Source organism: Tetrahymena thermophila, assembly GCF_000189635.1.
Source record: "Tetrahymena thermophila SB210 genomic scaffold scf_8254565, whole genome shotgun sequence".
Classification (NCBI taxonomy): Eukaryota; Ciliophora; class Oligohymenophorea; order Hymenostomatida; family Tetrahymenidae; genus Tetrahymena; species Tetrahymena thermophila.
Genome location: NW_002476336.1, coordinates 504,611 through 528,471, shown reverse-complemented (window position 1 = coordinate 528,471; position 23,861 = coordinate 504,611). Strand labels below are relative to the sequence as shown.

Below are 23,861 nucleotides of genomic sequence, written 5' to 3'. Positions count from 1 at the left end.
CCAACCCCAACCCCAACCCCAACCCCAACCCCAACCCCAACCCCAACCCCAACCCCAACCCCAACCCCAACCCCAACCCCAACCCCAACCCCAACCCCAACCCCAACCCCAACCCCAACCCCAACCCCAACCCCAACCCCAACCCCAACCCCAACCCCAACCCCAACCCCAACCCCAACCCCAACCCCAACCCCAACCCCAACCCCAACCCCAACCCCAACCCCAACCCCACCAACCCCCAACCCCAACCCCAACCCCAACCCCAACCCCAACCCCAACCCCAACCCCAACCCCAACCCCAACCCCAACCCCAACCCCAACCCCAACCCCAACCCCAACCCCAACCCCAACCCCAACCCCAACCCCAACCCCAACCCCAACCCCATTTTTTTTTTTTAAATATCTTTAAAATAATAATTTAAGTTTAATAAATATTATTTTTGCTTCAATATATTAATAAAATTTATTGTAAAAATGAAAATTTTTATTTATACTAATTTTTCCATTATTTTTATTTTGTTTTATTAATTTTAATTCCAAAAAAAAATTAGATAAGTCCAGTAAAATAATTAGAATATGTAATATTTGATTAATTTTACTTATTCTTTTTAATAAAAATAAATTCAAAATTTTTACTAAAATAATTTAATGATATAATGATTTTATTATCTAATATATTTATTTTCAATTAAACTTAACTTATTTAGAATAGTAATGTAATTATGAAAAAACAAATACAATTAAATCATTTGGCAGTAGTATGATTAATTATAAGACTTTCTTAAAAAAAGTAATATATTTATTTTAAATATTTAGTATTAAATTTAAATTTTGTATAAAATAAATAAATTAAAAAAATCTTTTTGTTTTTGAAAGTATAATTTTTCATTCAAAAATATTTTAAATCATGAATGGAAAAAAATTTTTTTTAAATTAAACTATTTATAAATATTTATTTACTGATGTTTGTTATGAGATTAAATAATATTTAATTAGAAAGATTAATTTACACAGAAAAAATAATAATTAATTACCTAAATTAATAAAATTATTTTTGACCTTATTTATTCAGTCAAAATTGTTATCTTGTAAAGAGATAAACATTGTAATGTTAGTTAATAACAGTGAAAAATTAAAATAGAAATAGAAAAGCTTAATATCCATCGAGAAAGTACTATTTCTTGAAAATTCTGGAAAATTACAAATATTTAATTAAGGAAAAGTGATCTCTTGTTAAAAATTAAATCTTTTATCAAAAAAGTAAATATTATATATTAGAAACTCCATTTTAAAATGAATAAAATAATTTAGAAATTTGTTTAGTTTAAATCGAAATATGGAAAAACTGGACTGGCTTTATATTTCGGATTTTCAGCACTTTCGTTTGGGTCAAGCTACTATATGGTGAAATAAAATAAAGAGACACTAACATATTACTTGAATAAAATAGGACTTCATAATGAAAAAATGCTAAATTCCTCTGACATACTAATAGCTTATCTAGCACATAAAACAACAATTCCTTTAAGAATAGGTGCAACAGCTGCCTTAACTCCTATTGTTAAAAAAATGATATTGTGAAAGAGGTATATTAATGAATTATGAGAATTATGTATACTGTCCTTATTAACTGATAATTTATTAAATTCTGATAAATTAAAAAATATACTAGCTATCAATTTACTGCATATTCCTTACTTTTAAATGATATAAATAAATATGGAAATACAATTATAAATCAAAAATAATGATATGTCATCAAAATTTAATGTAATTTAAAAATATTTATATATTTGTATAATTGACCATTTAATTAACAAAGTCAAGTATTACCAAAAGTTACATGATCACAATTTAGAAATATTTTCTTTCAACTTTAACAAATGTAATTTAAGTCATTTAGTAAAATAATACGAAAAGTGTATAGTAAGATATGTGTTTTAATGTTTTGATGCAAAAGGAAATTTATGACTCATCATTGTTTTATTTTTTTATCTGAAAACTCATTTCCAGAATTAAAATTTTTAATTTTTATCCTTGGGTGGATGACTTAATAAGATTTCCCTAGAATTTGCAAGGAAAATTTATGGAGAAACTTCCTAATGAGGATAAATTTGAATTGATTTGATCTATTTTAATAATAATTAAATAAAAAATAGGAAAAAAGGTTAATTAATAACAATAAAAAAAATTATACCAACATCAATTATAATGAGAGCTGCTATTCAACTTATGTCTAAATCCAAAGAGTAAATTAAGTCTTATGGCTTAGCTGGTACTGCTACTTATTTTGCCATATCTTTTTCTTCCCTTGGAACTTGCTATTATTTGGTAAAATAAAATAAAGGATATATTCAAGAAATGCTTGAAAGTAAAGGAATATCAACAAAGAGCTTTGAATATGGTTCTGACTTCTTAATTGCATATGTAGCTCACAAGACTACCTAGCCTCTTCGTCTTTGTTTGACTGGAGCTCTTTTCCCCATAGTCAGAAAGTTAGCTAGAAGATGAAGCTAAGAGTACAGCTCATGAAAAATAAACTAAATAATTTGCCTTAGTTAACTACCTTATTTATTATAATATCTTAAGATAGATAAAATGAAAAAGTTCTTTAAAAATTAAAAAATCATTCTTAATAATAGAATAAAATATAAATAATAACTCTCTCAATCTTATCCTTAAAAAACCCATATTTAGTCTAATTAATATCCATTTAATAGTATAATAATATATTTATTTAGTATGTATCCATTACCTTAAAAAATATTACATTCATTAAATAAATTAAATTTGAATTTTCTTGTACTTTTTCACGCAGAAATCTTTGGAAAATTCACCAAAGATCAAAAAATGAGTTCATTTAATAATTTTTCTATTTTTTTATGCAAAATTATTTACTAATTTTTTCATTTTTTTTATTTTTGGCTTCTAAATGAAGTATATATGATATTTTATATATAAGTTAATAAATTCATATAGACTGCACTTAATTTATATATTGGAATTAATTTAAAGTAAAATAAATTAGTTAAATTTAAAACCATCAAATCTATTTTAAAATAAAAATAGAATTTTTATGTTTTTCTTAATCTTTTTTATTTTTTAGTTTGTTTAGAAAAAGTTTATTAAATTGTTAAATATTTTATTAAATTCTAAATTAAATAAATTATTTTTTTTAATTTTCAAAGATAAAACTACAAATTAAAAAAATATTTTATTAATAGAAAAATAAATTAAAAATCAATTTTACACTTAATTATTATTTAAAATTATATTTTTTAGAAAATTTTTATAAAATGGTAAAAAAATATTTTTTACTTTAAAATGATAAATTAGAAATCTAATAGAGCTTATAAATTTTATATTATTATTTTATAATCTTTATAATTTTTGATTTTTTTATGAGATCAGTGTTAAAAGTTATTATAATGTTTAATCAGCTTTATTTTTTTGCAATTAACTATAAATGACTATAAATCTTTCAAAACATATAAGAAAAGTATCTATAATATATTATCAAAATTTTTGGTACTAATAGAAATTTTATTATTATTAATTATTATTTTGTGAAGAAAAATGAAGCCTGAAAAGTCATAGTCTGTTGTAGATAATAGCAAACAGTAAAAGAATGATAAAACAGAAGTAAAGGATGAAAATGAAGAAGATAATGTTACTTTAGATTCTATTATTGATGAATTCTTTTCTTTCGAAGATTAGAGAAGAAGATTTAAAAATGGTAAAAAATCAAATTTTTTCAGAGAACTACTTATTGAAAAATTTTAAAATAATTAGATATAAGTATGCTACTTGAACTCTCTAATAGTATGAATGTAAAGGTAGATTTAGAACATACATCTTCAAGTCTATCAGTTATAGTTGGATTAATGACTAACTAATTTGATTTTGGTTCTTCTATTATAAGTCAAGAAATCATTTATTTTGAGATTAATGTTAACCAAAAGTACTACCCATAAAAAGGAACTAGAATATATTGCAAGACACCAGTAATTTTAATACTTTAAAATATATTTAACAGTTTAAACTATTGAAACATGTATTCAACATTTTAAAGAACCTATTTCCATTTACTAAAAGTTTTTCAGCCCTTGCTTGTGTGATGGTAGAGATTTTTTGCAGGACATACTGGGACATCCATGGTATAGTTAAATCACATTTGTGTAGATAGTATAATCAATAATAGAATTTGTAAAAGAATTAATTAAGTATAAAACAGATGCCATTTATCTGTAAAAGATAGGCAAGTTTTATATTGGGTAGAATTATAAATATGAAGATATTAAGCAATTTTCAGCACTAAATAGAGTACCATGTGTTTAATTTGAAGATAACTTTTTCCAAAAACTGCATGTCAGGTTAATAATTTTAATTAGAATTTATATATATTGGTTAATATTGCTTTTATAATACAGGATTATAGGTATTACGGATGCTCACTTTTTAGTATTTGATGCAGAAGATGCAGAAAAAAAAATTCTTAAACTAATATTTTGGAGTGATTTATAGAGTTTAGTTGAAATAAAAAGAAGAAAAGATGAACCTACAAAGCTTTCATTTAAATGGAAAAACTTTAACAAATAAAATGGTTAACCTCCTTTTTATGAACAAACATTCTAAATAACAGAGCCAGAACAAGTCATTCAGCAAATTTTAAAGAAGATTTAAAAGTTTTAGAGAATTAAGATATGGAGTAATTCCTATATGAATTTTGGTAACTAATGGGACTCAAAAAAATAAGTTATAGAGCAATTAACATAGAAAGTTTATAAATATGAAGAAGAAATTAAGTATAAATTCAATATTGAAAATGTTTAAAAACTAATAGATAGTTATAATGAAATGATTGAGCATTATTCCTCTGTGAACGATTATTTATCTGATATTTTCTTGAATTCACTTCATAATCTTTTGAATCGCCCTGATGTATAATGCCTATTAAGTAAAATTCGCTAATAATAAATATATTTAACTTTTAAAATAACTAAAATAGATTATTAGAATGAAAAGCAAATAGAATAAAAATAAAAAGAAAAACAATCTAATTAAGAAGATGATATTTAGGAAGAGGACCAAGCAATATAAAATAATTAGGATCAGCAACAAGAAAATTTAAATAAAGGAGAAGAGCGTTAATAAGAAATAGCTTCATCAAATAGCAGTTAAAAAGAAAGTAAAGAAAATAACCTAAAATAAGCAGAAAACGAAGAGATTTAAACTGAAGATAAATAAAAAAGTTCTATTAATTAACACGAATAAGAAGAAGAAGAAGTATCTCAAAATGAGAAAATTTTGAACTAATTAGAACAAATTGAATAAAATACTTAATAATCTGATTAATAATATGAGTTATTAGAAAATAATAGTAATTAAAATTATTCCATCAGTACAAATGAATAAGCCCTAAGTGAATCAAATAAAAACTAATCGATAGAAACAAATTAAGATAAGCTTCTAAATATAGATGAAAAAAGTACTTAAGATTAGCTTAATTAGTAAACAGTTAATGAAAACGCTGAAGAATAAAATGAGTAGATAGATTCAGAAATATAAGAAAATTAAAAATAACAGTAAAAAGAAGAAAATGTATGAAAAATATATTAAGATAGTAAGTCCAACATATAGTAAAATTAAAAAAAAAATTAAATCTTTTAATAAAATTAATTATTTTGTTTACTACTAAGTTTGGTTAAAATAAGATATTATTAATAGTGAAATTTGTGGTTTATAGCAGCAAAGTTTTATTTGATTTAAATTTAATAAACATAGCTATACTTTCTAAAAATTAAGTTATCAATATATATAAATAAATAGCTTCAAATGATAACAAAACAATAAAATTATTTTTTAATTTTAGATGAAATTAAATGTAAAAACTGATTAATATTTATCTCAGTTTTCAAATATTTTTAAATTTATTTAAAGATATAATTACCTTAAATTCTAAATGTGAAATAAAGAAAATTAAAATTTTAAATATTGTTAGTAAAAATTAAATAAAGATAATTAAAATTACTAGTTCTCAATTGAAAATATTTTATAAATAATATTAAATCTAAAAAATAAATTATTTAAAATGTTAAATTACAATATAAATAGATAAATTATTATAGTAGTAAAATTTTATGATTTCTAAATTGTATTGTTAATATTTTAAATTCTATTAAGATTACATAAATATTTTTTGAACACGCAAATATAAAAATAAGTTAATGTTTTATGAACGTTTTAAAATCAATTTTATCTTGCATTTTTCATTAATTTTGCTTCTTTTCTTTTTCAAGCTTATCAACTAAATAATTTATATAGTTTTTCATTACAGGTTATCCAGTTTTAGTTCTTTCAGTAAATATTTTTTTGATCTTCTTTCTTTATTACTCTTTTTCTTTCTTTTAGTTTTCAATTTCTTCTTATTTTTTCATTTTTTATTCTTAAATCTATTTCTTAAACTCTTATCTGTTAAACTTTTCCCTTTTGTATGGTTTTTTGCCATCTTTTTAAATTCCCTTTTTCACCTTTTAATTTTTTTATTCTTATTTATTTTCTTCCTACTTATCTTCTCCTTAATTAGGATCATCTTTGAATAACTTTTTTATTTTAAAACAGGAAATAAGAAAAATATTTTAAATAGTTAAAATTACTGAATTATAAAAGTCCATTTTTTTATCGGCAAGCTTATCTTTCTTTAGCTTTTCATTTTATTCCTATTAAATATACTTTTATTAGTCTTTAAAGGATCTCTTTACTTTACTGATTTTATTCATCATCTAATGCCTCTCTATAATAATTAAAAATATGCATGAGCAATTTTGGATTTAAAACAAATCTAGCTTTCTATACTTTATTGCTTTCTCTTTCTGAGGACATCATTAATATTCACCATTTTTATATTTAAATTCTATTTTAATATGCTTATATTTTATGTGATTTAGACTAAATTAATTTTTGGAATAAATTATACAAATTTATATTTATTAAACTTTGTGGTGTATTTCAAGAATTTATTCATCCCATTCCTACTTTAATATTTAGAAGAAATAGCAAGTAGAAAAAGAAATGTTTATAATTAATTATAAGAATTTATTGTCAAGAAATATCATTTATTTTAATGATATGTAAATAAAATGTTTATAAATTTATATTAAAATAAAAAATAATTAAATTTTTTATCTAGCTAACTAATTTGATGAAATAATTCAAAATAAAGATTTGTAGTAGAAAATAATATCAGTAAATGGAAATTATTATGGTATTTGATGATAAAGAAATAAATGATTGATTATCAGAAAAATATTAATTTAAATAATAATGCTCATAAGTGTCAAATTGTGGCTATATAGTTTACTTTATATAAAATTGAGAAATGATTTATTGGATTATTTGCAAGCAAATACCAAATTTAAAAAGATTTCTTGTAATTTTTGCTACTATTTTTCAAAAAAATTTACAATTTTTATTCATAAAAGAGATTAGATGATTTGTTTACTTATTTACTATGATTTAGGATATTTTTTAAACAAATCAAACTTTTAATAATTTCTAAATAATTGAAAACCCGTTAAAAATTATTAAAAAAATCATAGTTTTTAAAAAATGGGAAACGAATAGTCAAATAATAAGTATAGAAGAGATGCAAACAACTTCAACTAGCAAAAGTCTAAGATTTAAAATTAAGATTTAGACAACTCAATACTGAGTACTAGTGTTTATTAGAGGAAAAAATAAGCTTAGCCACATCAGTTAATGTTTTAACCAGTAGACAAAAATGAAATGAATATTTCAAGAAGAAATTAATTAGATGTATCTCAATCTAGAGTAAATAGAAATAAATCTTCAAAGTAAAAACATTTTTTTAGATTAATGCAAATAAAGACTGACTGTTTTGAGGAAAAGGAAATTAATTTTATACCTTTAGCTTTAAAAATAAATTTAAGTTTAAATAAATACTCTAAAATATCTTTAAGTCTTTTAATTTTTTTCTCTTTTTAACATATCTACTATAAAAGAATTTTTTTACAAAATCAAACAAACGCTCTAAACAAAAATTTTTGTTAAACTATTACAAATACTTTAAAAAGATAATATTGATATTTTTTGGTGAAGTGATAATAAAATTATTATATTTTTTTATAATCAACACTTTTACTTTCGTAGTTTTAATTATTCACTAATTTTACTAAAGTTTGAGAAACCAAGTTTCTTTTGAAGATGTAGAAAATAGAAGTACCATTAGGAGTGTATCACCTAATAGATCTCATCTTTTAGTTTAAAGCATGAGGGATATAGATAGAAGATCTTACAGATAAAGAAACAAGGTTCAAAGAGAAGAAAAAATAGATATAGTTAGAAAAACTACAGATTTCTGTGTTGATGCGTTATTGCAAAATATTGATTATGAAAACAACTCTTATATTAATAGTTTACCAAATTTAACTGCAATGGTTTCATCTTAAAATTTAAATGTTGCTGAAAAGTCAGACGAGAATCTACTAATTAAAAACATTATGAAAAATAAAACAAAAGAAGAGTAGCATTTAAGATTAAATATGAAGCATGATTATCCTTTTTCGCACGAAGATAAAAATAGGTTTTCAAAGCAGCACTCGTTTTTTATAGATGAAAAATATGATAAATTTGCTGATAAATAGCTAGAATAAGCAGCTTCATTAATTAATAGCAAGCCATATTTAATGTAAATTGATATTTATTGAACAAATTAAAAACATTTTTTGTATAATTTTTAGGTAATCTCAATTAAATGTAAATGAGTCTAACCTAATAACCTTAGATCCATTTAAAAAAGATATAACTATAAGCGAAATAAAAGCCCCAAACCGATAAACATTCAAGCCTTTAGTAGATACTAGATAAAATGAATTATAAACAAAAATTAATATTAAAGATCTTATAACTACAGATTAACAATTGAGTGCTATTAGCTCTAGAAAAAATGGATAGAGTCCTTTAAATAATCAAATTGCAAGTGGGAATACCTCTCCTTTTTCTAACCTTTTCTAAAAAGCAGCATCAACTGAAAAATAGGAAGAAAAGCCTCAATAATAATAAGAATACATTTAAATATAGAAGGTTAATGCAGAAGTTTTAGAAGATAAAACTTCTAAATCGCTTTTATTAAACACTACTTCTAATTATAATTCACAAAAGTTTGAATCACAACTAAAACCTAGCTATGAATACACTGAACCTGCTCCAATAATTAAGAAAACAATTGAAATTAACGAAAGGATTATTGATAACACTCTACCAAATAATCCAAATTATAATAGCCAAATCTACAATTATGATCCTTCTAATAGAATTCCAGCAGCACCAAAAAATCAATAACCATATTTTGAAAATAAATAGCCATCTTAAGTTTAACAGACAGATTATTATTAAAATCAATCTTATATAAATAGAGTTGATTATAATTCTTCATAGATTTTACAAGAAAAACCTTTAAGAGCAGGTAGTAATTAAGATTATGAGAGAGATTAAAACAGTAATCTCAAAAGCAACTAAAATAATTTTTATCCCACCACCCAGAAGCTGAAAATCAAAGTTAAAAAGGTAGAAATTCCTTAAAATACAGATTCAGAGAAATACGATACAAGTAGTGAGTCTGAAGAAGATTAAGAGTAGTCTAAGAATATCAAAGGAGTGAGATTAAGAGAATATGAAAAAGAATTGAGTGAGAGAAAGAAAAAATCTAAAAATAACTTAAATTCAGCAAATTAAAGTTATTTAAATACTTCTCATACAAATATTAACAAAACTGAAAATTCCTTTTATAATAATTAAAATAGAAGTAACACTCCCTCATATAGAAATACCAACAATAATAATAATAATTAGACTACAAATAATAGTTTCATCACTTACTAGCAAGACTTGTCCCCACAGAATGGTTAGTACACTCCCTACCAATAAAAATATTATACAACTAATTAGGAATAACAATAACCTCCATCTCAATTTACTACTTATTAAATTGAGAATAAAAACTATTATTCAAATTAAAATAATATTATATAAGATAAAAATAACAATGAATACGATACTGTCAAAAGATCTCGCCTACAACCATAACAAAATTATAACACTCCTTATTAAAATAATCAGTAATAAAATTACAATGAAAATCCCAACTAACAGCCATTTTACTAACCTTAAAATTTGAACAATTAACCTTAAAATTACAATAAATAATCTTAAAACTACAATAACTATACTTAAGCTCCTAGATCACCACATTCTTAGATGGAATAACCTCTAAATTATTCTAATAATCAGACAACATATTCACCTTAGTTCTCTTAAAACTATCTTCCTAATAATAGTAATATTAATTAATTCTAAGAACAGAGAGACTACCCTTAAAAGATGATCCCTTTTCACTTACCAGATCAAAGAGAAAAGGCTGTTTAACCTTAGAGTTTAACACCAAGAAATCCAGATAATATAAATAATTATTAAACTTCTACAACTCCTCGCAGCCAAAGATAACCTATATTTAGTAATCATAGTAGCAAACAAAATAGCATTTAAATGAGTTATACTTAAACCTATCCTGAATATAGCAACTAACAAAATTAACCTAAATAGCCAATTCTAAACAAATAAGCTTAAAATCCATAAAACTTTGAAAAAATTATTGACATTAAACTTAACGAATCGAGAACTGAAAGGCGAAATCCTACACCTTCAAACATTATAAATCAATCATATACTCAAAGGGAAAATATCAACACCCCTTCAACTAGCTAAATTTTAAATTAAAGCTATACAAACATAAACTAAAGCTATAAAAATTAGTACAATAATGAGCATAGAAGTATTACACCTCCTCCTATTTAAAGAAATGAAAACCAAACTGAAAAAATAACCACTACAACTACAGTATATTAGCATGGCTTGGAACCAAATAGAAGCTTTAATAATAACTATAATAATTATGGACAAAAAGATTACTATTATTAAAAAGAAAACTAAAAAGTAAATTGCTAAACATAACCTATTAATGATATAGCACCTTAGTAACCTTACTAAACGGAAAAACAAAGTTACTCAACCTATAATTAGCCTCCTACCAAAGTTTAAAATATATAAAGCTCTATTACAAATACAAAGTAGACTTAATAAAACATATCTTATTCAAGATAAAATCAGCCTCAAGAGGGTGATGGAACAAATATATTTATTGTGGTAAGTTTTTATCTTCTTATTTATTCATTTTAAATATTGAAAATAATATAAATTTTATTTAAAAAAGGACTCTCCTCCTTAATCATAGAAAGAAATAGCATTGAAGAGAAGTTTAAATAATTCACGTGCTTCTTCTAAAAATAAAAAAAGAAAAAAAACTCCTGGTAGAAAGTAAAATTATTAGAGAAGTGATAATTCAAGTGAAGACCATTCACCTAATTCATCAATATATTATGAAGAAAATTAAAATATTTCTGATGATGATTTAAGAGATAGTTATAGAAATCGCTAACCTTAGGTATAGAGAAAAAGTTAAAAGAATACGAGCTATAGTCATGAACGTCAATCACGAAAAAGCAACTAAGACAAAGTGTAGAAAAATAGTCAAACAAGAAATGGTTAACCAATATAACCTTATAATTAGGAGGAGTCAGAAGAAGATTAGTATGATTAAAAAACTAAAAAATCTAAATTACCTAAGAGAGATTAAGAATAAAATAGCAACAAATCCCATCCTTATAGCTAGTCAAAAACTATTCGCACTGATATGGAGTAAATTTAATAAATATTTTAATCAACATAAGAAGAATAACCTCCATATGATAATTATTATGATAGTAAAACAAAGCAACCTTAGAATAATATAAATTAGGAAATAAATTACAATCAAAATACAAATTAAGAAAATAGGCAAAATCCCTAATATAATCAATCCTCTACAGCTCAGAGATAACCAAATAAAGATCACTATAATTAAATGACTTATCAACCAAAGAAAATGATAAATAATAATCATTAACAAAATTATAATTAACAAGAAAGTGAGACTGAGGAAGATGATCTACAATAATAACCCTTTCAACAAAATAACTTTTACAAATCTCCTAAAGGTCCATCAAGTTAACCACATAGAAATCCATAAAATAATTAAGAGTATTAGCCTTAAAGCTATCAAAAACAACCAAGATAGGAAAAATAAAACAATTCGAATAATAATTAGTAGTAAAATTAATATAATAGAGAATATGAACAAAAATAATAGATATCCAATTCTTAACCAAAATACCAAGATTCCAAAATATAACCTAAAAATATTAATAATAATGGATCATTAAGGAATAATTAGAATTATAGTAATACATATCGCAACGAAACTGACTCAGAAACCGATTCTGGATACCCTCACTAAGAAATTGATAAGCATGTGTATCCTGGAAATAAATCAAATAGTCAATCGATAATAAAAAAAGACAATAAAAATAATTCTCGAATTCTTCCTCATAATATAAATGATAGTCATTTAAGTTAAAATAATAACTTTTAACAAGAGGATTATAACGTAGTATACGAAACTCATCCTTTGCAAAAGCAGTAATCAGAAGTTACTTTAAACAAAAATTACTATCAATAAAATTAGAAGTAAAATACAAGATAATAAAATCCTCATTAAAATAATGATCATACAAATAGTTAACAGCCTAATTATAATAATGGTAGTAACATTTAATAAAATTTTAGCAACTATCCATAAAATTAACAGTATTAAAATTATTAATAAGATTAATATGAAAAAAATTAGTTGTCAAAGGTTAAGTCAGAAAGTAATTTTTTGAGAAACGATAATTTGTAAAATATGTCAAATCCAAAGTAAATTAATTAAAATTCTAATTTACCAAAAGTATTATTAAATAGCAAAGTTAAGGTTAAACTGCCATAAAATCAAAATGGTACGATACCATAACTCAATCAAAGTTAAGGAAAATAAATGTAATAAAATGGATAATAGTATTAACATCAAAATCCTAATTAGTAGTAATATGCAAGAAAACCATAAAACCATAATATAAATGATGATAGATATGTATAAGACAACTATAACGAAGAATAAGAAGAAGATGACAATTAAGTTCTTAGAATGACTTTGGATTTAAGTAACTAAAATCATGCAAACAACAGAGCTTCTAATACTCTTGATTTAAACGATAATGAATATGAAGAGCCTGTGAAAGTTTAATTAACTCTAGAAGAAATTATGAAGAGAGATGATAGTGGATTTTTTGAAAACTAAGATGATTTGCTGAACTCTGATACTTCTTCGTAGCAAGCAAATTATATTAATGCCTTAAATTAAAATTTGCAATATCAAAATAAATATATTTTATGAGATTTATATTTTAAAGAAGTAAAAAAAATAAAATGATCAAATTATTTTATAAAATTAAATAAATCAAATTTATATTCTAATGAATTTAAATCAGTTTATAATATGCATTTAATTATCAAACAAAAATTATTTGATAAAAATTATAAAAAATGTGTAGGACTGTTTTATTTATTGTTAAAAATATAATTTTTATCTCAATCCATTTCATATTATTTGGTTTATTTTATTTGTAAAGTAAACTTGTTTTACTAGAACGAATTATTTTTAATTTGATTTAATTTACTCAAATAATTGTAAGTCTTTGAATGATACCTTAGTAAATTGATAAATATTTAATTAAAAATTTTTTATTGGTGGGGTATTTAATTTAGATAGAATTTTACATTTATTAATTGTTTATAAAACTAAAGGCTAATAAATACTTAGTCAAATTTTTAATAAAATTGAAATTAATATCAATATCCAAATTTATATACTTATAAATAATAAGGGTATTAACACTTATTTGTTGTTCATTACCTTCAGATATCTACAAAATAAATAAATATTTATATTTGTTCCTATATTATTTTCCATAATTTTTATTAAGTTTAAAAAATTAGCTTTAAATGCTCATATTACATAGTGAAGAAAAGCTAGAATTATAAGATGAAATATTAAATAAAAACAAGATAGCGAAGTACAAATAATAGAAAAAGTAAAAGAAAACGGATTCATTAAATGAAATTAAGCTTTTGAAGTACACGAAAAAGTAAAAAAATGTATTTTTCGAGCCACCTTTAGGAACGATCTATCCCAGAATTTTATAAATTCTCAATAATAATAGAGCTAAATTGATTATTTCATTACTATTAGCAAGATTCTTTATGTACTTACCTTTTAGTTTCGTAAACAAAGAGTACCCAATGATAAAAGGTTAGCAATTAAAACAACCTAGCTTTTTTTAGATTCTTCCTAAATACTTATTAGCAGCTGAAACAACAGAATGTTTATTCGTCTCTATTTTTTGTGGGCTATTTATGGATCTCTATTCTGTGTTTTCTATTTCTTAGTTTTCGATGGCTATTTCAATAATAGGAATTATTATTTAAGGATTTAGCATTATTTCAAATGAAATGGAAATATTTTTTATTGGTTATAGTTTTTCATTTTTTGTGAAATTAGCCTATCTTGTTTGCTTTGAAAAAATCATATTTGATTCTGCCGTAACTTTTAAGTAAGCCAGTATTAATTCGTCTCTCCTTAATATAATTGCTTGTCTTGCTAGAATAGTAAGTTGTGTGGTGTCATATTTTTACAATGAATAATATACAGTCTAGTATATAGTATTGGCTTTTAGCATTTTAGGTATAATATCACATCTAATACCAATGAGAGTTTTATTTGATACGATTTTTAAAATAGAAGATTAAAAGCTAAGTAGTGTAGAATACTAAAAATATATAAAATACAAAAACTATAACATGTATCCATCTTAAATTAAAAAAATATACTTTTAACGAGATTATCTATATTTAGTTTTTTTAGCTATAGTATTACTATTTCCAACTTCTTTTAAGGGTTCATCCTACCTAAGATTTATTTTAAAAAATTATTCGACTGAAGTATGTGCTATGTACACTTGCTTTGATAAAGATTAAAGCTTTTAAGTATAATAAATATCATTTAGTGAGTACTTTTTGGATGCTTTTCATTAGGTAGGAGGTCTTTTATTCTGCACTCCTATAGTTTATTTAGTCAGCTCTTAAAAAAATAGTATATAAATGAGATATAAGACAATCTATTATACCTCTATTGTAGTCTTGATAGTATGTATTATTTAATTGGTTTTTTATAAGCTGAAAGATAGTTATAGTGGTAGTTAAACTTTTGATATTGTGCTAATTTCTATAATATCTACTATTTTAGGAGCTTCATATTATCTTATTAGAGTTTTAATAATTTAGCTTCATTTTGCAATAAATCCTCAAAGAAGTTCTATCAAAGGTATTGGTATAGCTTTTATTGCAACTTTTACTGAATTATAAGCATCTATCTTCAAATTTTTTTCTTCATCGAACGAAGATTCTGTTTATGGATTATTGTTCTTTTTTGTCTTCTTAATGGTTTTTATAATACTATTCTAGTATTAATACTTGAAAGGAAAATCATTCGATAAAGTTTAAAAAGCTGTAACCTTGAAATATAAAATTCTAACAAAATGAAAAACACCACTAAAAGTCTGCTTATTTAAGATAAATTTAATAAATAAAATGACATTCAAACAGATTTAATTTCAAATATAAATTATAAATATACTAATATAAAAATTTATTAATTCTTTCTTATATAATTCTTTAAATGTAACAAATTATAAGTCTATTAAACATATTTTCAAATTAAAGCAAATCAAATTTATAGGATTTGAATATTTTATAATTAGATAAAATACATAACCAAAAAGATTATTTTTATACTTAAGAATTACATTATTTTTCCAGAATATTTTTATAAAAATATATTTCATAACAAACAATCTGATAATTTATCGTATATTCTTTATTTTATAATTATTGCCCACCTCAAATTAAGTAGTAAATGAAGATATTTTTTTAATGATAATTTAAAAATAAAATGAATAAAAATTAAATAAAAATAGATGATAATCTATGGTGATTTTTTTAATAATAAAAAAATCTTTTTTTTTGAATATATTAAAGTACTAAAAATTTGAAAAGTTTTAATATCTTTTTATAAATATTTCATAAATTTATTTTTCATTTGATTTAAAGATTTATACAAATAATAACTTCGCAAATATATTTATTTGGTCAGAAATACATATAATTTTTAAAAATTAATTTAATAAATTTATCATAAATATATTAAGCCCTTTACTTTATTAAAACTTTATTTGTTTTGGTCAGTTTGTTTATATCAACAAATAACCTAAATTTTAAACATTTAAAAATTTTATTTTAATCTTTCACTCAGGTATCTTTGGGATTTCTTGCTATGTTAGAAGGAGCTAGCAGAATTTTTTAAGATTCTCTACACCTCTAACTTCAGATTCTTAGAGAGGAACAATAACAACATGAAGGTCTTCATATAATTCTAATATTTAATCCATATATTTCTTTTGCATTTTTGCTCTAGACCTACACATTTTGCAGGTTTCATCTTTTAATAAATTTATATAAATATTTTTAATTAGTAATTTAATTTTTTTTAATAAATAAGTTACTTGGATAGAGGACTTAGTTGATAACAATGTTTTATATGTCGATTTCATATTTAGCTAATTCATAAACTAATCTATCAGTTTCGTACATACTTAAAAACTCAGGAATGCAAACTGCAACAAAGGTGGTTCTATTCTAATTAATTAATTATAAATTAATTTTAAGTGAATGCTTTTGTTATTTAAAAAAATACAGGATCTTTCATTTAGTTAACAACTAATTAAACTGTTTTTTTCTTTTCTTCCAAATCACCAAATAATTTATCAAAATTCTATTAACCTGCAATCTAATAATTTTTTTTATTGAATATAGAAATCATATTGACTTAAAAATAATATTACACTTGATAAGATTCCTTAAAACTTGTTCTTTAAAGCTATGATTTTCTCAATACCTTTTTCTAATAAATTTGGGAAGTTCAAAAGTCTTAATGTATGTCCTGTAGGAGCTGTATCAAATACAACAACATCGAAATTGTATTTATCTAAAGATCTAAAAATATTGAAATATTCTTAATAAATTATAATCATTTATCTCAATTTACTTAATTAAAGCAGAAAAACTCATAGCTTCATCAATACCAGGAACTTAGCTAATAATTTCAGACAAGAAGTTTTTAGTAGATTAATCTGTTTCAAAACCTTCAAAATCTGGAAAATTGAGGGAATTTGGATCTATTGTTGGGTCTATTTCCTAATAATTTAAATATTAAATCATTAGTGATTAAGACTTTTATTAAAAATTCTAAGTTTCTTACCATACCCCATAGATTTTCAATACCTGCTACTGGAGTAGGTTCTTTTCCGCTGAATTTTTAATCAAAGCAATCACATAAATTATGAGCTGGATCAGTAGAAATAATCAAAACCTTTATTTAATTATGATAATTATAAAATATATTAACTAATTTATATCATCTCAAAGAAAAAATGTATACCTTAACTCCATTTTATGCTAATAAAGTTGCTAAACTAGAAGAAGTTGTGGTTTTTCCAACACTAATTTAATTTATTAAAATATAAAAAATATTTTAAATAATTGTCAATCAAAGCAAAAATATTTTACCCTCCTTTACCGCCAACAAAAATCCATTTAAGAGTTTTTTTTTCAAGTAAATTCTTCAAAGTTCTTTCTTAATCCATTTTATAAATTTGCTTTGTAACTAAGTAACTAACTAACTAACTAAATATCTTTTTTTTTCTGCTTTAATAAAGAAGTAAATTTTTGAAATCTAATTTTTTAATTTTGGGTTTAAATAGGCATAAAAATCTTGTCTAAAGTATTGCATATAATTGTTATTTTATTTATCAATCTACATTATTATTAATTTTTTATTTAAATAATTTCTATCAGAAAATTAGAAATATTCTTTATTCTATGGAAATTAAAAGGTAAATTTCTTTAAATTCATAATAAAAAAATCTATTATTAATTGATGTAGAAAAAAAATATATGATTATCAATTATTAATAAAATAATAATTTTTAGTTGTAAAATAATCAATTTAATTTATAAAATTCAAGTAAGTATTAAATAATAAAAGCTTTAAGTATAATTAAATCCATAAAAGAATTTGCTATGTATGCAATACTTAACTTTCTTAGAAAAGACTAGAGGTATTGTAAAACTCCAACATTTTTATATTATTTAAAAGTAAAATAATCTAGGATATTATTTGCATTTTATTATATCTAATAATCGGAAATTAAAAATTTTCCATCTTTATTTGCAATATAAACGAAGTAAGTTTTAATAAATATTTTACTTACTAATAAAAAATAATGTAGTTTATTATTATTGATAAATTCTGTCAACCTTTTTTGAACTCAAATTTAAATTGCATAAAGAAATTACATAAAACCAAAGTCTCAAATTAAAAAAATTAAACTAATTCTTAATTTTTTTCTATATTTCAATTTCAATATGTTTTTAAAACAAGTACAAAATCATTTAAGTATCAAATAATATTTTTCATTGAAAATTTTATAAGCACGCTTATGTTAATAAAACCCATAAAATAATAATTTGATAAATTTTGAATTTGAAATTATCCTTTAAATATACATTATATTTTTTCTATTAAACCTAATATATAATTAAATATTCTTAAAATAAAAAATTATATTAAAGGTAGTAGAATTGTTTACACTGTATATTTTGGATAAAGCAATATAGAAAATTAGAATTTTTAAATTCATTATTAAAATAATTAATTTAAAGAATTTTAGTTTATCGTTTTATTTTTCAAATTTTTAGAAGTATTTTCAGTTTTCATCTATAATATTCCTTTAATATTTTTGTTTTATGTTAATAAGTATACTAATATTATAAATTAAATAAAATCACTCTAGTATTATATTTAATCTGAATAAATTTCAAATGTGAAATATTATCAGTTATGACATCATTTTAAAAATATTAATTATAATTTTGATAAAAGTCTTTATTGGTTGATTTTGTTTGTTATTTATTTAATTATATTACTTTACTAAAACTACATTAATAAGTAATATTCTAAAGATGTTTATTGTCCTAAATTTATATTAAATTTGCTATTATATTATTATTAATAATAATTTAAATTTCTAGAATAATTCATAACCTAGGCGATAAAAAATTCTTTATTCTCTAGCTTTTAACTCATTTTGTTGTGCTTTCATACTTTTAAGTTAAATATATAGAATTTCTTATCTTTATAAAACAGGTCATTTTTGACTATAAAAATAAGCTTTTATATTTAATTTGAATTATTGATATTTAATGATTTAGTTTTTAACAAGGATGAATTTGAATTATAAAGTATAAAATATTTGATTGATATCAAATTCTTTACTGTAATTATGCCCAAAAACTTACTCAAATTGCATTGATACCTCCTCTCTATTAATTAGCAATATGATAAATTTGGAATATTAACATATTTTGATATTATCTTTAGGGATAAAATAGAAGAGTGACATTTTTAATTTAAGAGATTGTTGATTTTTAATAATCTTATAACGATTTATTAATAATCGAGAAATCAGAATAGAAAGTATAAATTATCTGTTATTGAACTCTATCATAAAATATTTTTGCGAATTTAAGATAATTTTAGGGGATTGTATTTAAAATGATCTAATCAACTATTTTTGATAGAAATTTTTAGAACTTTCTAAAATTTCAAACCTTCCTATTATTAAACAATCTGAGCCAAATAAAAGAAATTTTCTAAATTATTAATTCTTAACTTCAAGAAATTTCTAATTAATGTTTACAAAATATTGATTAGTAAATATTCATTGTATTCAAACAATATTTAATAAGTGATTCTTTAAATATCAAAATCTGTGATCAGACTATTTCTATAAAAAAATAATAATTAAAAAAATTAAATAAACAACAACTTAATCATAAAGACTATCACACCAACTACAACACAATACCTCTCATATAAAATGAGCAGAAGAGACATGATAAGATGTTTGTAAAAACTCGTTAACAACGACCCTTTCTGTGTTTACAGACGCAGCTATTTACCCTAAAGAGTCTATAGATCATTCTCCACATAAAACAACCCTAGCTAATCTTCCTCTGCTAATAACAACAATCAAGCTAGTTGCTAAGGTCACGAATCAGATTGCCACAATTTGAATCATCACCACAACAGCTTAATGAACTCATTCAAAGAAAGACAAAAAGAAATATTAAGAGAATTTGATGATTTCCATAGAGACTTCTTTAGCTAGTTACCTTTCAGAAGATATGCTCACCACGATCATTTTTCTAGACTTGATTAATTATTTAACTAAGAATTTAACAGAATTAGAAAGTAAATATTTGAACCTCATAATGAAGAAAGTACTAAAACATCAGAAAACGAATAAACAAATTCTAAACAATGCTAATAACAAGAGTAAACTCAAGCCTCTTAGCAAACAACTTAGGCTAAAGAAAGTGCCAATAATTCTACTCAAAGAAATACTTAAGAAGATAAAAACTTATCTTCAAAAGATAATTTCGTAGATATTGATACTTTCTTTGAAAGTCCAAGATATATTTCTGATGTTCATAAGATATTCTAAGAAGAATAGTAAAGACTTCATAAAATGTTTGAAGATTTCGAATCATCTATCCATAAAAGAATTAATGAAAATGATCCTAACGTTCACAGTATAAAGTCATACTACAAGCGTACACCTGAAGGTGAGTATAGAGAATACTACGACTCTAAAAACCCTGAAAAGAATTATAAAATAGAGAGAAAGTTCGAAAAACCTACTCTCTCTTCAACTTCTACAGAAAATAAAACTACTTCTACATCTACTACTGCTGCTCAAGAAAAGATTAAAGAAACCACTTAATAAGTTGAAAACTAACAAAAAACAACCTAAGAAGCTACAAAATAAACCTAAACAGAGTAGTAAGAAGCAACATCTACTAACTAAGTTAACTAATAACCAAAATAAATGGAAGGAACAATTAACATTTCTCCAGAATTAAATGAAAAAGCTAAAAAGCTTAGTTTAATGCTCAAAAAAGAATACATGGAATGTTTGGAATTAGCTAGGGTTTACCCAAATAAAACTGTTGGATAAATTATTGACTTAGTGATCGAAAGCGAATCATTTAATAAGACTCATTGAAATGATTTGATTTACTTTATATTATATATCATCATTTCAAATAATTACTGCATATTTATAATTTAGTTTAAAGGCTAGATAAGCCATTTTATATTAATAGTATTTTAGTTAAAATTTTTAAGTTCATTAATCTACTTACTTCTTTTATTCTTCACTTATTTTTTAATTTATTTTTATTATTTTTATTTCAAAAAATTATTTTTTCTTTTAAATTTTATTCTAATTTAACTATTTTATTTTAATTAAAGTAAATCACAAATTTATATTATTTATTTTTGTTCAATTCAACCAAACATAGCTGAAATAAGTTTAATAAAGATAAAGGCATTATTCATTTTATCTTTAATTTTAAGTATTTCAGATAATTACTTATTAATTACTCGTATAAAAATTAAGATTTTTGAACACACATTTAAAAATAATTATAGTTTTTTCAACTTTTAATTTAAAAGTAATAAAAATGTTTTATTTTTTTTCAAATAAAATTTTTTCATTTTTCAGTGGATTTAATGCATATATTATTAGATATAATATTAGTTTTTATTTAATTAAAGAAATTTAAATAAATAATTATTTTTATGTAAATTACTTAAAATTAATTTTATATCATATATTTAAAAATTAAATATCTGTAAAAATTACATAATTAATTGATTTAGAGTTTTTTTCTATCTAGACAAGTTTATCATAAAAATAAATTATAAAAAAATATAAACTAAATTTTAAAATTAAAGTAAAATTTTAAAAAATAGTTTTAAAATAGTTATTTAAATAGAAATAGAAAATGTCATTTTATTTGAATCTTTATATTAAAGATTTTTAACATATCAATCTAAAAGAAAATATGTTTCTACTATTACTGAAATTATTTTTTTCCTTATAATTAATTTAAGTTAAATTCTATAAAATATTCTTTATCTCTTACAAAAATTTTACTCAAAATTTAATTGTATTTTTTAATTTTTTAAATTTAATAACATATTTTTTAAATCTATTCAACTCATTATTTTTCATATAATAAAAATATTAAAAATTTTGAAAATAACCAAATAATATAAGAAAAATATTTTACTACATTGTTAGAAATTATCCAAAAAATAGAAAGAGAGAATTAAAACAAATAAAATAAATTTATTACATTTTTAAATGGTTTAAAGTGTGGCAAAAAAGACCAAAAATTGTAAAATATAATTCTTAAACAGTATGATAAGAATATATCAATTTATTTTAGAAAAATAATAAAAATAAATGTTTACAACAAAAAGAATTATTTAGCATGAAGAATAAAAAAAGTACATAAAATTAGATTTTAATGCACATGAATAAATGACAAAATAATTATTAAATAACAAACCAGAAAAATATACTCTTGGTTGCTTATTAGACACCAATTATAAAATTCATGTATTTTGTTTTAAAATAGATGTACTGAGAGGGAAATAAAAAATTAAAAAGAAGGAATTTTAATTAAATTTAACAAAAGGCTAAGTATTGATCTGATTTAATTATTTTTAAATTGGTGCATATCATTGAATTTTATTAGTAAATGTAAAAAATATAATGAAAGAAAAGAGCATTAAATAAATATTAGGAAAAATAAATAAATAAACAATTAGGCATTAATGTTTAAATATAAAAGGCAGACAATACAACTTAATGCAAATAATAAATAATATATCAAAAAAAATTTTATCAAAGAAAAATAAATAAAAGAAAATTTATTTAAAAAAAAGGAGGTATTAAAAATCTATAATAAATAAAAAAAAAACAAAAAAAATAAGAAAGAAACAAAAAAAGAAGTAAACATAATTAGTGACTAGAAAAGTTCAGATTAGTTTTAAAGATAAAAAGATATAACAACAACATAAATACGTACATTAATAGATAAAGAAGAAGAGCAAAATTATGAGTAGACTCCATCCGTTAACTGCTTAACCTAAGCAGATAGGAAATAAAAATTAGAAAGTCAAAATTTACTATCTCACTAGATAAGGTAGGCCATTATATTTTAGCATTAAAAAATAATTATATCAACTTACAAATATATTTAGCAGCTATTTAAATCTCCTACTACTAAACCCACAAAAATTACAAAAATCAGCAAAAAGCCCAGCTACTGTTTAAATAAAGAATTTATAGCAGTAAATTAATGAATAAGGAATAAATCTGTGTATATTTGGATTAAAAATATACATATCTGTATTTAATTAGTAGCTGTAAAAAAGTGCAAATGTCTTGTTAACCTTTAGCGGACAGGAAGAGTAAATTACATTTTATTTACTAAGTAAAGTAAATGTATAAAAAATGCTCTTAATTTAATAAAATAAATGCAGCGAAAAGTAGCTAGATTAAAGATAATGTTGATTGGAAAATAAATAAACAGTAAGGTCATAAATAAACAAAGGCTATTTTATTAAATCCTAAATTTATGATGCAGTAGTAGCAATTGAGAATTTAAAATAAAAAAAATATATTTTTTAGTGATGAAATTGTTGTTATTATTTAATGAATTATAACTAAAATTTATTAATGATCTCAAATTAATATAAATATAGAATAATGGGTAGATCTAGGCGTGGGAAGCTTGTATCAAATTCGTGAATTTAATCCTCAGACTGAAGAAACTGAAGA

At 22.2% G+C, this 23,861-nt stretch overlaps 10 protein-coding genes across 10 annotated transcripts; 7 read left to right on the top strand and 3 right to left on the bottom strand. All coding sequences in view use genetic code 6, as the record gives it.

The window, feature by feature from the left end:
• Positions 1-1,293: 1,293 nt before the first annotated feature.
• Positions 1,294-1,581, top strand: TTHERM_00472010 (transmembrane protein, putative; the record flags this gene model as incomplete). The annotated part of the gene is made up of 1 exon (XM_001033085.2): positions 1,294-1,581. One exon carries the CDS (start codon positions 1,294-1,296, stop codon positions 1,579-1,581), a length of 288 nt encoding a protein of 95 aa, XP_001033085.2.
• Positions 1,582-2,211: 630 nt separating this feature from the next.
• TTHERM_00472009 (transmembrane protein, putative) lies at positions 2,212-2,511 on the top strand (the record flags this gene model as incomplete). Its single annotated transcript, XM_001470639.1, has 1 exon — positions 2,212-2,511. One exon carries the CDS (start codon positions 2,212-2,214, stop codon positions 2,509-2,511), a length of 300 nt encoding a protein of 99 aa, XP_001470689.1.
• Positions 2,512-3,576: 1,065 nt separating this feature from the next.
• On the top strand, positions 3,577-5,607 carry TTHERM_00472000 (hypothetical protein; the record flags this gene model as incomplete). Its single annotated transcript, XM_001033084.3, has 5 exons — positions 3,577-3,736; positions 3,793-4,004; positions 4,096-4,373; positions 4,431-4,957; positions 5,009-5,607. 5 exons carry the CDS (start codon positions 3,577-3,579, stop codon positions 5,605-5,607), a joined length of 1,776 nt encoding a protein of 591 aa, XP_001033084.2.
• A 662-nt stretch (positions 5,608-6,269) lies between these two features.
• Positions 6,270-6,997, bottom strand: TTHERM_00471990 (rRNA processing protein; the record flags this gene model as incomplete). Its single annotated transcript, XM_001033083.2, has 3 exons — positions 6,856-6,997; positions 6,657-6,793; positions 6,270-6,602 (listed from the first exon to the last, which is right to left on the bottom strand). Exons 1-3 carry the CDS (start codon positions 6,896-6,898, stop codon positions 6,270-6,272), a joined length of 513 nt encoding a protein of 170 aa, XP_001033083.2. The 5' UTR covers positions 6,899-6,997.
• A 611-nt stretch (positions 6,998-7,608) lies between these two features.
• TTHERM_00471980 (hypothetical protein) lies at positions 7,609-13,384 on the top strand (the record flags this gene model as incomplete). Its single annotated transcript, XM_001033082.1, has 4 exons — positions 7,609-7,853; positions 8,198-8,707; positions 8,760-11,220; positions 11,288-13,384. 4 exons carry the CDS (start codon positions 7,609-7,611, stop codon positions 13,382-13,384), a joined length of 5,313 nt encoding a protein of 1,770 aa, XP_001033082.1.
• An 842-nt stretch (positions 13,385-14,226) lies between these two features.
• Positions 14,227-14,950, bottom strand: TTHERM_00471970 (hypothetical protein; the record flags this gene model as incomplete). The annotated part of the gene is made up of 3 exons (XM_001033081.2): positions 14,227-14,260; positions 14,347-14,816; positions 14,924-14,950. 3 exons carry the CDS (start codon positions 14,948-14,950, stop codon positions 14,227-14,229), a joined length of 531 nt encoding a protein of 176 aa, XP_001033081.2.
• Positions 14,951-15,147: 197 nt separating this feature from the next.
• On the top strand, positions 15,148-15,588 carry TTHERM_000471969 (transmembrane protein, putative; the record flags this gene model as incomplete). Its single annotated transcript, XM_012798714.1, has 1 exon — positions 15,148-15,588. The coding sequence occupies one exon, from the start codon at positions 15,148-15,150 to the stop codon at positions 15,586-15,588; it is 441 nt and encodes a 146-aa protein (XP_012654168.1).
• Positions 15,589-16,349: 761 nt separating this feature from the next.
• On the bottom strand, positions 16,350-17,747 carry TTHERM_00471960 (TRC40/GET3/ArsA family transport-energizing ATPase; the record flags this gene model as incomplete). Its single annotated transcript, XM_001033080.2, has 8 exons — positions 16,350-16,543; positions 16,608-16,740; positions 16,799-16,891; positions 16,947-17,097; positions 17,150-17,298; positions 17,363-17,473; positions 17,543-17,603; positions 17,671-17,747. 8 exons carry the CDS (start codon positions 17,745-17,747, stop codon positions 16,350-16,352), a joined length of 969 nt encoding a protein of 322 aa, XP_001033080.2.
• A 2,295-nt stretch (positions 17,748-20,042) lies between these two features.
• On the top strand, positions 20,043-21,230 carry TTHERM_00471950 (hypothetical protein; the record flags this gene model as incomplete). The annotated part of the gene is made up of 1 exon (XM_001033079.3): positions 20,043-21,230. The coding sequence occupies one exon, from the start codon at positions 20,043-20,045 to the stop codon at positions 21,228-21,230; it is 1,188 nt and encodes a 395-aa protein (XP_001033079.3).
• A 1,622-nt stretch (positions 21,231-22,852) lies between these two features.
• On the top strand, positions 22,853-23,831 carry TTHERM_000471949 (hypothetical protein; the record flags this gene model as incomplete). Its single annotated transcript, XM_012798713.1, has 2 exons — positions 22,853-23,223; positions 23,786-23,831. The coding sequence occupies 2 exons, from the start codon at positions 22,853-22,855 to the stop codon at positions 23,829-23,831; spliced, it is 417 nt and encodes a 138-aa protein (XP_012654167.1).
• Between the last annotated feature and the right edge of the window lie 30 nt (positions 23,832-23,861).